The sequence below is a fragment of the Rana temporaria genome, chromosome 6, assembly GCF_905171775.1.
Source record: "Rana temporaria chromosome 6, aRanTem1.1, whole genome shotgun sequence".
NCBI lineage: Eukaryota > Metazoa > Chordata > Amphibia > Anura > Ranidae > Rana > Rana temporaria.
Genome location: NC_053494.1, coordinates 100,852,781 through 100,868,694, shown reverse-complemented (window position 1 = coordinate 100,868,694; position 15,914 = coordinate 100,852,781). Strand labels below are relative to the sequence as shown.

The following is a 15,914-nucleotide window of genomic DNA, read 5'->3' as shown; positions in this document are numbered from 1 at the left end:
GTGAGATGTAAAGGGGTCCAGTGATGCAGGGTGCTGTGTAATTTTAAAGGGGTCCAGTGATGCAGGGTACTGTGTAATTTTAAAGGGGTCCAGTGATGCAGGGTGCTGTGTAATGTAAAAGGGTCCAGAGGTGAAGGGGGCTGTGAGATGTAAAGGGGTCCAGTGATACAGGGTGCTGTGTAATTTTAAAGGGGTCCAGTGATGCAGGGGGCTGTGTAATGTAAAGAGGTCCAGTGATGCAGGGGGCTGTGTAATGTAGAGGTCCAGAGGTGCAGGGTGCTGTGTAATGTAAAGGGGTCCAGTGATGCAGGGTGCTGTGTAATGTAAAGGGGTCCAGAGGTGCAGGGTGCTGTGTAATGTAAAGGGGTCCAGTGATACAGGGTGCTGTGTAATTTTAAAGGGGTCCAGTGATGCAGGATACTGTGTGATTTTAAAGGGGTCCAGTGATGCAGGGGGCTGTGTAATGTAAAGAGGTCCAGAGGTGCAGGGTGCTGTGTAATGTAAAGGGGTCCAGTAATGCAGGGGGCTGTGTAATGTAGAGGTCCAGAGGTGCAGGGTGTTGTGTAATGTAAAAGGGTCCAGAGGTGAAGGGGGCTGTGAGATGTAAAGGGGTCCAGTGATGCAGGGTACTGTGTAATTTTAAAGGGGTCCAGTGATGCAGGGGGCTGTGTAATGTAAAGGGGTCCAGTGATGCAAGGGGGCTGTTTAATGTAAAGGGGTCCAGTGATGCAGGGGGCTGTGTAATGTAAAGGGGTCCAGTGATGCAGGGGGCTGTGTAATGTAAAGGGGTCCAGTGATGCAGGGTGCTGTGCAATGTAAAGTGGTCCAGAGGTGCAGTTGTGGAGAGGGGTGCACAGTAGTAACAAAAAGATATTGAAGGATGCAGAGGTATGCAGGGAGCACAGTGGGGTGTTTTTACCTTTTTAACGTGGGGGGGTGCCAGATATTGGATCCGCCCCAGGTGCCAAATGCTCTAGGTACGCCCCTGGCCTATAGGCTCCTGAGATGTGAATTCCGGTTCTGGAGAAAGAGAGGTGGGGGGAGGGGACAAAGAAAAATGGAGAGAAAGAAGAAGGGATAGAACAAACAAGAAAGATGGATAGGGAGAGAGAGAAAAGGGGAAGAAAGGAGAACAGAGAGCAAACAGTAGGGTAAAAAATATTTGAAAAATGTTATTGGGGGGGGGGGGGGGTGACACCATATTTTACCGCACCAGGTGACACCAACCCTAGTGACGCCACTGATATGAGAAGGTATATTCACAGTTCTTACTTAAATCGTCCTGGTATATTTAAAACCTGGTAACTTGTAAAATAACCTTCCATGACTATACGGCTTAGTAAATAGCTTTTGTTTACATTGACACTATGTTATCTCTTCTTTTACTTCTTATATGTGTACAGATCAAAATATATTTTGTACACAAGTTTGGCAATACAGGCAAGCTTATTTTAAATTTAGAGAGAATTTATTTTCACAGACATCACCCTAAAACCATTGTACAACTGTTGGCATTTAGCTTTTTAAAGACAAACATCATTTGTGTATGTCTCCTAATATTTGGAATATAATTATTTCATACTGCAGTTAAAAATAATATAACTCCCAAATTATCTTGCCAAATATATTTAAATGGTTTTAGTTATGTGTATGCAAAAACATTCCATTACCAAAAGGTAAATAAACAAAATTATACATTACCAGTATTTACGAGTTCTTTCTGTTTGAGAAGCAAAGTCCCATGAGGGACTTCTTTCAACCCCCTACATCTTTGCATTCAAGATCTCCTTCCAGCTTCCTTCAGATATCCTTTCAGAGAGAGAGAGAGTTTCCCCAGACATCTTTTTAGAGTCAGCTTCCTTCCAGAGATAGAGCCCTCCAGAGACCATCAGAGATGCCCAGAGATCAAGTCAGCCATCCTCCATAAGCGACCCTCCAAGATTGATCTCCTTGTGTCCCCTACAACTACTTTTTAACACACTCAAGAAGTGGGTGTGTATCTCACATTACTACGTCATTGATGATGTCAAATGATGCTATGTTAGGTAGGCTGCCATAGCAACCAAGAATGCGGCCATTTTGAGTAATGCCACTTTTAACCTGTAGTGGTGGTGGTGTATAAGGAATAATTTCTAATGCTAGGGTCATCCAGGGTTAATCCTAATTTATGACCCCCTTTGACCTAAGCCTTGGTGGAACACCATAAATTGTCTTATATGTCTAACAATTGTCAGACATTGTGGCTCTTCTAGTAAATTTGTAGACTGGGAATGTTTACATACCATTAGCTTAGACCATTAGTTGAATTCCTAGGAAAGTGAGATTCTTTGAAAAGTACTTCTAAGCAAAACACTTTACTTCCCAAATACAGGTTCTCAATGTCAATACAGCTAGGAACTCACATTTGTAAGCATAGTAATATATATGTACTTAACAAGTTATAATAACTAATACATTTACATTATTACCATTATGAAAGAAACATTACTATTTAAGATATATAATACGATAGCTTATTGGTGGATGAGCCCCCCCCCCTAGCTTCGTTCATGCAAAGGACAATTCCTGTAAGTTCATATCAAACCAGTGCTCCTTACCATTCTCCTATATTATAAGTGTCAAACCTAAAAGATATATGACCTAGAGATGGGACATACAAGACTTATTACAACCTCCCTGTAAGACATAAAATCATTCTTTTAACAAGGCCTTATTCACAGACTTTGAACTGCGATTAACCTAAGACACAAATGGTTTCTCTTCTGCCAAATATATATGAATATGGAAAATATTAAAAATATGCATAATATAAAGGCCTATATGTATATTCTTTTAACCCCAAATGTTCCGACAATGCTTTCAATGCTATTGGCACGTGGACTTATTTTCATGTTCAACTTTATCGACTATTCAATTCACTGTTTAATTGTACATTGATCAATTTTCAGTATTACATTTTTTGCATAGTAACCAGAAGTGCACTATTATTTATGTATATGTAATGTATTTATATATGTCTCTAGGTGAAGTTTACAAAAAAAAATTCAACATTGTAAGTGAGTTTAGACTAATGTTTTACATGTACATTCCAAATTCCTGTCTTTTTGCTGGTAACATTTTGCCCATGAAGCCAACAATTATGCTGGCCCAGTCAGTTGTTCCATATTATTTTTTGTTCATACCCGTTTTTCCACATCTATAACATCCAGAAAAAATAAAAATAAAACTATGTACATCAACTTTGATGTCTGCACATATTTCACATTGGCTTTACTCAAACTGATAACATCTGTAACATCTGTAATGGAACATAACCATTGATTAAATCAAACCATGGAAAGGTTGTCAGTATTTTTTCACATCCTTCTACAATAAATAACATAAGGTAAAACATTTTTGTTACCATCTTATCTTTAACTAAAGTTTAAAAGCCTTAATTTATTAAGAATTTACTGAGTCATAAATACATCAAGAACATGGTAAATCTGTCAGTGGTATCAGTCAAACACCTTAAAGTACTCTCAGTTCCATGATAATGTTCAGAACTGTAAAATATGTAACACATTTGTCATATTTAATTAAGTAACATGGGGTCAGGAAGTGCATATAGTAAGACTTTTGATTCTAAAAATGCCACAAATGGCAGTAGGAAAAGGTGGGGTGCATTTTAAAGCAACAGCAAGTGCTGGGGTTTGTTTAATGATAGATTAAGCAAACTAGTTATGCTATACAGACAGATTTTATTTTAACTAAAGGTAAATGGGCTTTTCACTTTTCAATTTGCAAGAGAAATTGCACCAGAGTTTAGTGAATGAGGTGGAGCTCTGCTGACTTCCATCATCCAATCATGTGCAGTTTTTTTTTCCATGTGATTGGAGTATTCTTTGCAAAGTGAAGCGTCACCACACTCACTAAGCTCTGAGGCAAATTACCTTGCAAAGTGAACAGCCTATTTGCTTTTAGTTAATCAACCGCAGTGTATATGTTTAGATGTATAGAAAGCAAGCAACTAAAAATGAATCATTTGTGTAGAAAAAAGTTTTGGCAGTCAAAACTATTTACAGTATAAATAAATATATTGTTCACAGTATTTAAAAAGTATTAGGTTGTAATAACATTTATAACTCTTGTTTCACTAAGGTTCGGTTCACACCTAAACCTTTCGCGGTTCGCATAGGAACGATGTGCGTCCCTATTCTCCATTTTAGGGACGAATATTTACCTGAATTCGACCCTGAAATGGAACCAAAGATGCACAGTGCAGTGCGCTCCGCAGCCACCCAGGAGATATGTGAACCAGCTCCATAGAGAGCTGTTCACATTCTCTTGCAATGCGAATTGGAGGCGGAGAAACCCACATCCAATTTGCATAGGTATGAACCCAGCCTTAAAGTAGGATTTCTAACTCATCCTAAAAATCCCTCCAACTTATGTAAAGCAAGGTATACACATTCAGTTTTTTTTTTCATTCAACCAGCATGTTGAACTAAAAAAACTTGACAGATCACAGCATCAACACAAATTATGTGTAATGCAGAGACCTCCCCTGCTGCTGTATTAAAGTATAACAAATCAGGATAGAGAGATCTGATTGGCTGCAAGCACTGATTAAATGCTGGTTTTCCAGTAGGACCATTCAACATAAGCCTGTCATTAGACTGGGTTCTGTTGAACAGACAGCAGTACACATGGTTATCGGGTTCGTGCTGAACTTGGCAATTTTCAGTCAGTGTATACCCTGCTTAACCTCCCTGGTGGTATGATTATGTCAGATTTTAGATGCAGACAGCGCTACAATTATTTTGCATGGAAATTCAGCGTTTTTATATTGTAGGCCTGTAATTCTTCGGAATAACTCACTTAAATCTGTCCAAACCAGAGTCTAGTAGACATCTCAGGTATGATAAAGTTTGTGAATCTTGAGCAAGATTTACTAACATTAGCTTATCCATAAAACAGATATGCCTCAATGTTATGTATTTGTAAACAATTAAATACATGCCAAAATATACCAGAGCTAGCGCAACAGTTAACAAATTCATTTTGCTTTAAACAGAAAATACAACAGCAACTACGAAATCAGAGGACAGCCATTATGCAAGAACAGACTATGCAGGTAAGTGTTGAAATATCTACCTATATTTCCTTGATGTTTTTTGTCTCTGCGTAACTTCTGCATACTTTCAGCTATTAAAACCATTCAACTTTTAAAATGTTCAGCTCTTTCAGCTAATGATGGGACTTCTTCAATTTTTTTGTACTATTTATACTTTTTAAAACATTAAGCTTTTTAACCCTTTTTTTAACCTTGAAGTCCATGAGAGCATGCTTCAAATCCTTAAAATCTTCTTACGCTCCCAAAAGTTTCAGCTCCTTCATACTTTCACCTACAGACGCCAAATAAACTTTAAAATGTTCACAAAATATTTAGCTATCTGGATATATCTTTTCAGTTTGATATCTTTTACAGTTTTTGTGAAAAAGCTGTTAAAGTTTAGTGATAATTTCAGAAAAATGTATCAATTAAACAGAGTGTGTATTGGGCATATTCTTTGCAAACTTTTAAAGCCAACAATTCAGTTTAGTGTCAGCTTTTCAGTTTTTCCTACTATTCCAACTATTCTCACTTCTTCAACTTTTTCTTACAGATTTAAGCTATTCATCCAGTTAGCTTTAGCAATTCAGCTATTCAGCATTCCCACGCATTTTCTGCAGGAAATGCATTTTCTAGTTTACTGAATAAAGTCAAATAAGTAAAGCAATAGAAAACATACATATAGAAAAAAATTGGAGAGAGTCCCCAAAGAAAGCATTTACCTGATGCAGCCTCAAGTGGTATCAAACTGATTAATTATTTTTTAAGGACAGCAAAGATTTGGAATATACATAAGTAAATGCAATCAAAATCCACCACTAACGGTATCAAATGATGAAGATCACTAGCAATTAAACAGGCTCATAGGGTAATCTCAAGCTCAAACCAGAGCATGACTAAATTATAAATTACAGTGTGTGTAAAAAAGAGGGATCACACAGATGAGCAGGCATTTCATGGTGATCGCTCTAAAGCTATTAAATAAACAAACATCAAGCAACGCAAGTGGTCTTCTATTTGTCACTCATGGCTAGGTAACATAAATGTTGTTAAGATGAATATATTACCACAAGTTTTGTTCTTCTTTCAAATGCTCCCTATGGGGGTTCCCTACCTTACAATCCCTTATTTCACACTATATATGTAAAGGTAGGCATAAAAACATGTTTACATACATTTAGTTTCATGTACAAAGAAATGCACCCATAACATGGTGCCAATTTCTAACCTGGCAATCATTAGTAATGACATGTTTACAAACATTTAAATTCAAGGTGAAATAAAGGGGTCCACCATATTCATAGTTGGATATATATGTTAAAATAATAGCATCTGCATGGTCAATAGTCTTTTAATCCCTATCAAGATAGAAATAATATGGACACATATCTTGTGTCCATATTATTTCTATCTTGATAGGGATCAATAGACTATTAGCCGTGCAGATGCTATTATTTTAAGCATCTTACCACTGGGATTTTTGCCCATTCCTCCTTGCAAAACTGCTCCAGCTCCTTCAAGTTGGATGGTTTGCGCTTGTGAACAGCAATCTTTAAGTCTGACCACAGATTTTATATTGGATTGAGGTCTGGGCTTTGACTAGGAAATTTCAAAACATTTACAAGTTTCCCCTTAAACCACTCAAGTGTTGCTTTAGCAGTGTGTTTGGGGCCATTGTCCTACTGATTCTCCATCCTTACTTCAAATCACACACAGAGTGGTACAGGTTTTGCTCAAGAATATCCCTGTATTTAGCACCATACATCTTTCCCTCAACTCTGACCACCACCATGTTTCCCTGTGGGCATGTGATGTGTTGGGTTTGTGCCAGACATAGCGTTTTATTTGATGGCCAAGTTAAATTTTAGTCTCATCAGATCAGAGCACCTTCCTCCATACATTTTGGGAGTCTCCCACACGCTTTTTCGCAAATTTAAAATGTGCCATTTCGTTTTTTTCTGAAATTAATGGCTTTCTGCTGGGCACTCTGCCATAAAGCCCAACTCTATGGAGCGTATGGCATATTGTCGTCCCATGTACAGATACTCCAGTCTCTGCTGTGGAACTCTGCAGCTCCTCCAGGGTTACCTTGTGTCTCTGTGCTGCCTCTCTGATTAATGCCCTCCTTACCTGGTCCATGAGTTTTTGTGAGTGCCCGTCTCTTGGTGGGTTTGCTGTTGTGCCATGTTCTTTCCATTTGGTTATGATAGATTTGATGGTGCTCCTAGGGATTATCAAATATTTGGATATTTTTTTATAACCCATCCATAACTTGTACTTCTCAAAAACATTATCCCTTACTTGTTTGAACAGTTCCTTTGTCTTCATGGCAGTGTTTGGTTAGTGTTGCCTCTTGCTTAGGTGTTGCAGCCTCTGGGGGCTTTCAAAAAGGTGTGTATATGTAATGACAGATCATGTGACACTTAATTGGTTGCACCAGAGCTTTTTTATGGGCTTCATAACAAAGGGGGTGAAAACATATGCACATGCCAATTATAATCTTTTTATTTCTGAAAAAATGTTTTAATTATATATTTTTCTAATTTTACTTTACCAACAGACTTTTGTGTTCTGATCCATCACATATAATTCAGATTAAAAAACATTGAATTAAAGCCTGTAATGTAACAAAATAGGTAAAAAGCCAAGGGGGTGAATACTTTTACAAGGCACTGTAAATTATAAACTTCTTATTTGCTGGCATTAACACACCAGTTAAATTGAATGCAATGTCTTAATTTGTCTCACCTATGTGAGGGACTGCAGATTTTTTGCTGAGCAGGGACACATCTGGTGGGCTTTTCCGCTTGTTCATGTGTATTGGCAGGTGGTGGCTAACATGATCCCCCTTATACAAGGTGACAAGTTTAGATTAGAACATTGGTTTATGTTATGCCATTGTACAACAGAATCAGTAAGCCAATACAAAAGTTCAATTATTGTACATTTATTAAATGCTGCAAAATTGTTGATCCCACTTCACTGGGGACAATGCACAGTACACACTTTAGTTCAATGGCTATGTAAAGTGGATGATATATGTCTCTTAGAAGAACTTGCGCTTATTGCCAGATATACTGTTGTTAAACACTCTAAAATACTGCATGGGCCTGCTGGTTCAAGTTCAAAACCAATGATTTGTACTGTGATATTATCTCAGGTCTTTGACTGTTTTTCTTTTAATAATTGTGTCAGTTTTTATTGACCAGATTCTTTAACCACTTCATTACTGGGCACTTAAACCCCCTTCATGCTCAGACCAATTTTCAGCTTTCAGCGCTGACGCATTTTGAATGACAATTGCGCAGTCATACAACACTGTACCCAAATTATATTTTTATAATTTTTTTCCCACAAATAGAGCTTTCTTTTGGTGGTATTTGATCATCTCTGCGATTTTTATTTTTTGCGCTATAAACAAAAAAAGACAATATTTTTTGTTATAATAATATCCCAATTTTTTTTTTTAAAAAAACATTTTTTCCTCGGTTTAGGCCGATACGTATTCTTCTACATATTTTTGTTTAAAAAAATCGCAATAAGCGTACATTGATTGGTTTGCGCAAAAGTTATAGCGCCTACAAAATAGGGGAACTGTTGATTGGTGATGTTTTTAAATATTTAATGATGTTTTTTTTAATAGTACCACAGCAGTTGAAAAAAGCAGCCTTTGTGTCTTTTTTTAGTTTTTTTTTCTTTTGGCAAACACCTGTTACATTAGTTAAACACAGTGGCAGCTAGTTCTCTGGTACTCTATCCAGGCCTCAGATTCCCTGGCTTCTCCTCCTGGCCAATCTGGTCTTAAGACCCGCTTCCTGTCCTGATTAGCCAGGAAGAGAAGCCGGAAGACAATACCGAATATTCATTCTCATATTGTCACAAATGGGTGGGCTCAGGGCATAGTGCTCTGTGCCCCAAACCCAACTTTTTTTAAGTAAATTAGAGCCTCAGGCTCTAATCATGTGCTTAAAAAAAACTTGTAGAAATCCATGTGTCCGGACAACCCACATGAAGATTAGGGGGCGGCACATAGACAAGCCACCATTGGTGATTATAGACCTAGATAAAAGTTGATTCGGTGAGTTTCTGTTTGAAGAAGTGTTTTTTCCTTCTTCCTATCTCAAGACACAGCAGGAATTGAGGGGGTGTCTGCCAAAAGGAAGGTAAATGGTGATAGGGAAGCAAAGGAAAGTAGGTGGGGTGGTGGGTTTTAAAGAGGCTATCGCTTTTCAAGGAACAGAAATGACAGAAATTATGATTACATTGTTCCTTGGACCTTAACCGACTTTTCTTGGATCTTAGGGCTCTTTCACATGGAGCGGACCGTTTCCGGGTCCGCTCCGTGTGTCTCCGTCGGCTCAGCGGGGATCCCCACTCAGCTGTCGGCGGATAGGGCGGTCCCCGCACACAGTGCAGGGACCGCCCTGTCTCTGCTCCGCTGTCCCCTATGGGGAACCTGATGCAGATGGACCGTCTGTCCGTCTGCATCAGTTCCGCTCCGCCGAACGGAAGAAAAATAGGGTTTCTTCCGTTCAGAAAAGCGGATCCCGACTGACGCGGACGCTAGCGGATGCTCCATCCGCTAACGGACGCGTTCCCATAGGGATTCATTACAAGTCCGTTAACGGACTTGTAATGAGCGGACAGACGGAGCGGATGTCTGAAAGGGGCCTTAACCGACTTTAAAAAATCTTTAGCCAAGGAGAAATGAGATGGGTAGATTAGTGCCTCAATGTATAAGGCAGGCCATATACAATGTGAATTTATTTTCAGACAACCACAGGTTGCAGGAAAGACATTTGCCTGATTCCCCCATCAACACATGCCATGCTGACAGGGGAATCAGCAATTGTCTTCTCCCAGCAGAGAGAAGACAGTGATTATCGCTAGAGACTATAGCAGATGCTAGCAATAATCGCAAGATAATCCAGCAAGTTGATTGATCGATACCTGATTCCCTATATTAGTATACTGGTTTATTCTGGAACTGTTCCTGATGATTGCAACAGCGGGTTTGGGTCCAATATCTGTTCCTTTGAGGTTTTGATCTTAAGATAGGACATGTTTGGGCCACTGCCTTCCCTTATTTCTGATGGGATGAAATATATATTCTCCTACTAGCTGCCTCATTAAGTCATTGTATTGAATTATTATTGTTCCACTTTTCTTGATCTTGCAACATATGCTTGTCACACTACATGTGATAGCATCCATCCTCCCTAAGCCAGGATAGTAAGGCCCTGAAGAAGCTTAACCACTAGCTGACGGCCTTACGACTTTGTACGGCCGCATCGCGGCTCTACTTCTCTAACAGGCCGTCTTTTTACGGCCGCCCCTTTGCTCGTTCCCCGCGCGCGCTCCCGAGCGCGCAGCGGGGAACTGCTGTGCTGGCCGTGTCCCCTGGACACAGCCAAACACAGATCGCGGTAAATAGCCAATCACAGCGGCTATTTACAGCGCGATCTGTGCGGCCAATGAGAGATGATCTCACATGTAAACATATGAGATCATCTCTCATTGCCGACTCTCCCCTCCTCACACAGACACCGCGTGTGAGGAGGGGAGAGCTAACTGTAAGTAGCAGCGATTTGGAAAAAAAAAAAATAAGTGACCAATCAGTGCCCCCAGTACCACAGTGCCCCCCAGTACCAAAGTGCCCACCAGTACCACAGTGCCCCCCAGTACCAAAGTGCCCACCAGTACCACAGTGCCCCCCAGTACCAAAGGTGCCCCCCAGTACCAAAGGTGCCCCCCCACCAGTACCACAGTGTGCCCACCAGTACCACCGTGTGCCCACCAGTACCACCTGTGCCCACCAGTACCACTGTGCCCACCAGTACCACTGTGCCCCCCAGTACCACCGTGTGCCCACCAGTACCACCGTGCCCACCAGTACCACCATGCCCACCAGTACCACTGTGCCCACCTGTGCCCACCAGTACCACTGTGCCCACCAGTACCACCGTGCCCACCAGTACCACCATGACCACCGTGCGCCCACCAGTACCACCGTGCCCACCAGTACCACCATGACCACCGTGCGCCCACCAGTACCACCGTGCCCACCTGCTCCCGCCAGTACCACCATGCCCACCTGTGCCCATCAGTACCACCGTGCCCATCAGTACCACCGTGCCCATCAGTACCACCATGCCCACCAGTACCACCTGTGCCCAGTGCCCATCTGCCACCTCAGTGCACATCTGCAATCAGTGCCCATCTGTGCCACCTCATCAGTGTCCACCTGTGCCACCTCATCAGTGCCCACCTGTGCCGCAGTCAATCAGTGCACATCAATACCCATCGCATCAGTACCCATCTCAGTGCCATCTGTGCCGCCTCATTAGTGCCATCTGTGCCGCCTCATTAGTGCCATCTGTGCCGCCTCATTGGTGCCATCTGTGCCGCCTCATTGGTGCCATCTGTGCTGCCTCATTAGTGCCCACCTGTGTCCACCAGTACACAGGCCTCATCGGTGCACATCAGTACCCATCTCATCAGTACCCATCTCAGTGCCATCTGTGCCGCCTCAGTGCCATCTGTGCCACCTCAGTGCCATCTGTGCTGCCTCAGTGCCATCTGTGGGCATTTGTACTTTCCTGGCTTATTAGGGTCCCATGAAATTTGATTGGCCTTCAGTACATCAGGTGTGATCAGATGTGATAATTTTTTATGATTTGCACTATAGCTTGTAGACTCTAAAACTTTCACACAGACCAAATCATTTCCAAAAATGTGGGGTTATTTTTATCAAAGACGTGTAGCAGTATAAATTGTGGCCAAAATTTATGAAGAAAAATTTATAATTTGCAAGATTTTATTACAGAAACTAAGAAAAAATCATTTTTTCCCCAAATTTTCGGTCTTTTTTCATTAATAGCGCAAAAAATAAAAACCGCAGAGGTGATCAAATACCACCAAAAGAAAGCTCTATTTGTGGGGAAAAAAAGGACAAAAAAATCATTTGGGTACAGTGTTGCATGACTGAGTAATTGTCATTCAAAGTGTGAGAGCCCTGAAAGCTGAAAATTGGTCTGGTCAGGAGGGTGTTTAAGTGCCCAGTATGGAAGTGGTTAATACAACATAACTGCACATAGTACATAGTAACACCCCATTAGGGTGCCTATTTTTATGGTTTATGGAATATGACCAATGCACATACATTTTGAGATTGATATTTTATTTATATTTTAATGTTTTTTTATTACAATTTGAAATATTATATGTCCATCTAGTCATTCCTTTTGGGTACCAATAAAGTCAAATTTTTTGTCCATTTTTTACATATACCTATTTATGTTAACTTAGTTGATCCACATTTTGGTCTGTTAAATACACCACTTTGCTTTTTGCTCTGTCCAGTAAGTATAAAAAAACAACACTGTTGATAACTTCCTTTGTCCTCTGGCTGTTCTGCACTCTTATTAGGTACATTGTTCTCAGTTCTGTGTACTACAGAACACCTTCCAACTATGTTATACAGATGAGGAGAGGGTGGAGGGTTTTCCAGTCCTGAAATATTTCCTGTCCTAGGGTGATGATGCTTCTCTATAGATGCATCACTGTTAGTGAGCCTTGTCTCCCTAGGACTGGAAGTGTGTTACTGGGAGGATCACCTGGTGAAAAAGGGGGAAAAGCCTCAAAAAAGAAAACAAATGCAGCCAGCACATCTAGGGATCAGTATTCCACACTGAGGGCCAAATTCTCAAAAGAGATACGCAGGCGGAACTGCTATTCAGCCTGCTTATCTCTGTGCCTAACTTTGGAAACGATCCTCAAAAGGCTTTTTCCAAAGTTAGGCAGAAGATCTGACATGTGTAAGACACTTACACGGTCAGATCTTAGGATGCAGTACCGCATCCGCCGCTGGGGGCATTTCTCATTGAAATGCCGCTTTGAGTATGCAAATGAGGACTTAAGCAGATCCACAAAGCATTTCAGCATTGTGATTTCTGCGTAAGTTCCGATTTGCTTGCGCAAAACTAGGGCTGGTTTTACAATGTGGAAAATTAGTCACACCATGTAAAAGCCCATTCAAGCGACGGCATTTGGTATGCATTCCCGAGGGAGAACTCCACGGCAATTTGTAAAATCAAAACCGGCATGGGTTCCCCCCCCAGGAGCATACCAGGCCCTTAGGTCTGGTATGGGTTGTAAGGAGACCCCCCCTACGCCGAAAATTCGACGTACGGGGTCCCCCTACAATCCATACCAGACCCGTATCCAAAGTACGCTACCCGGCCGGTCAGGAAAGGGAGTGGGGACGAGCGAGCGCCCCCCCCCCTCCTGAGCCGTGCCAGGCCGCATGCCCTCAACATGGGGGGGTTGGGTGCTCTGGGGCAGGGGGGCGCACTGCGGGCCCCCCCACCCCAGAGCACCCTGTCCCCATGTTGATGAGGACAGGACCTCTTCCCGACAACCCTTGGCGTTGGTTGTCGGGGTCTGCGGGCGGGGGCTTATCGGAATCTGGGAGTCCCCTCAAATAAGGGGGCCCCCAGATACCGCCCCCCCACCCTAAGTGAATGGATATGGGGTACATCGTACCCCTACCCATTCACCTGGAGGCAAAATGTTAAAGTTATTAAACACACAATACAAGGGTTTTTAAAATAATTTATTAGTCTGCTCCGGAGGCCCCCCTGTCTTCTTTAGCTCTAATACCAGGGGGGGCTTCTTCTTCCACTCTCCGGGGGTCTTCTCCACTCTCCGGGGGTCTTCTCCGCTCTCCGGGGGGGTCTTCTCCGCTCTCCGGGGGTCTTTTTCTATCTTCGCCGCTCACCGCTGTTGACTCGGCGCACCCCGGTTCTTCTGCAGCTGTCCGGTGCCTTCTTCTTCAGCGATGGCTGCCTGCTATCTTCGTGTGTTAGCTCAATTACTAGCAGGCAGCCATCGCGGTCTTCTGTGACGTCATGTTCTTCTTCTCCCTTCTTCCGATGTTGACACGTCGCCTCTTCTCACTGCAATGATGGAAGCGCGCCTTGCATCCCATTTATATAGGCATCACCGTCCCATCATGCTCCGGTAGGTACCCACGTGGTGGGTGCACGTGGGTAGGCACCCACCACGTGGGTACCTACCGGAGCATGATGGGACGGTGAGGCCTATATAAATCGGATGCAAGGCGCGCTTCCATCATTGCAGCGAGAAGAGGCGTCGGGTCAACATCGGAAGAAGGGAGAAGAAGAGAAGAGAAGAAGATGACGTCACAGAAGACCGTGCTGGCTGCCTGCTAGTAATTGAGCTAACACACGAAGATAGCAGGCAGCCATCGCTGAAGAAGAAGGCACCGGACAGCTGCAGAAGAACCGGGGTGCGCCGAGTCAACAGCGGAGAGCGGCGAAGATAGAAGAAGACCCCCAGAGAGCGGAGAAGACCCCCCCCCCCCCGGAGAGTGGAAGAAGAAGCCCCCCCCAGAGAGCGGAGAAGACCCCCGGAGAGCGGAAGAAGAAGCCCCCCCTGGTATTAGAGCTAAAGAAGACAGGGGGGCCTCCGGAGCAGACTAATAAATTATTTTAAAAACCCTTGTGTTGTGTGTTTGATAAATTTAACTTTTTGCCTCCAGGTGAATGGGTAGGGGTACGATGTACCCCATATCCATTCACTTAGGGTGGGGGGCCGGTATCTGGGGGCCCCCTTATTTGAGAGGACTCCCAGATTCCGATAAGCCCCTGCCCGCAGACCCCGACAACCAACGGCAAGGGTTGTCGGGAAGAGGTCCTGTCCTCATCAACATGGGGACAGGGTGCTCTGGGGTGGGGGGGCCCGCAGTGCGCCCCCCTGCCACAGAGCACCCAACCCCCCCATGTTGAGGGCATGCTGCCTGGCACGGCTCAGGAGGGGGGGCGCTCGCTCGTCCCCACTCCCTTTCCTGACCTGCCGGGTAGCGTGCTTTGGATACGGGTCTGGTATGGATTGTAGGGGGACCCCCTACGTCGAATTTTCGGCGTAGGGGGGGTCTCCTTACAACCCATACCAGACCTAAGGGCCTGGTATGCTCCTGGGGGGGGAACCCATGCCGGTTTTTTCTTTGAAAATTGGCATGGAGTTCTCCCTCTCAGGAATGCATGCCGAGCGACGCTGTCAATTTTTTTTTTTTTTTTGTTTTCCCGGCGCGTACTTTTTTTTTCACCCGTCGCAACTTTATTGTCCCGTCGCAATCCACAAAGCCCGGAGTAAATTACGTTCGCGCGCTGCACGTCGGGAAAATTACGTCACACGCATGCGCAGTACGGTACAGTATTTAAATAGTAATCGCCCCCCGGAGAGGAGGACCACCTTGCGACGGAGGCACTTAAGTTACACGGCGTGTAATTTCTAGGTAAGTGCTTTGTGGATCGGGCACTTAGGTAGAAATTTTAAGGCAGTGTAACTTAACTGCTGAAATTTAAGTTAGGCTACGTTTTTGGGAATTTGGCCCTATATTACATTCTTGTTCTTTGGTTTGGATACACTTTAAGCTAAAGTTCCCCATTGCTACAAATCACCTTGTCCTGATAATGAAGTGCTAAGAGATTTAATATTGTGTGCATTAAAACTAAATGAGGAGCATATTCCCTATCCTTTTTTATTGCTTAACCACTTCGAGCCCAGACCATTAGGTATTAAAGAACAGAGGACTTTTTACAATTTGGCACTGCACTGCTTTAACTGGTAATTGATCGGTCATGCAATGTTGTACCCAAACAAAATGTTCATCCTTTTTTTCCCCACAAATAGAGCTTTCTTTTGATGGTATTTGATTGCCTCTGTGATTTAATTTTTTTTGCAATATAAACGGAAAAAGACAGAAAAGTTTGAAAAAAAATGATATTTTCTACTT

At 42.8% G+C, this 15,914-nt stretch overlaps 1 protein-coding gene across 2 annotated transcripts in view; it reads left to right on the top strand.

Moving 5' to 3' along the window:
• TMEFF2 (transmembrane protein with EGF like and two follistatin like domains 2) overlaps window positions 1-15,914 on the top strand; it is a 909,969-nt gene that overhangs the window by 675,720 nt on the left and 218,335 nt on the right. For both annotated transcript variants that reach the window (XM_040357082.1, XM_040357081.1), the window contains exon 7: window positions 5,057-5,116. In XM_040357082.1, coding sequence (XP_040213016.1) covers window positions 5,057-5,116 — 60 coding nt within the window. The remainder of the gene's footprint in view (window positions 1-5,056; window positions 5,117-15,914) is intronic.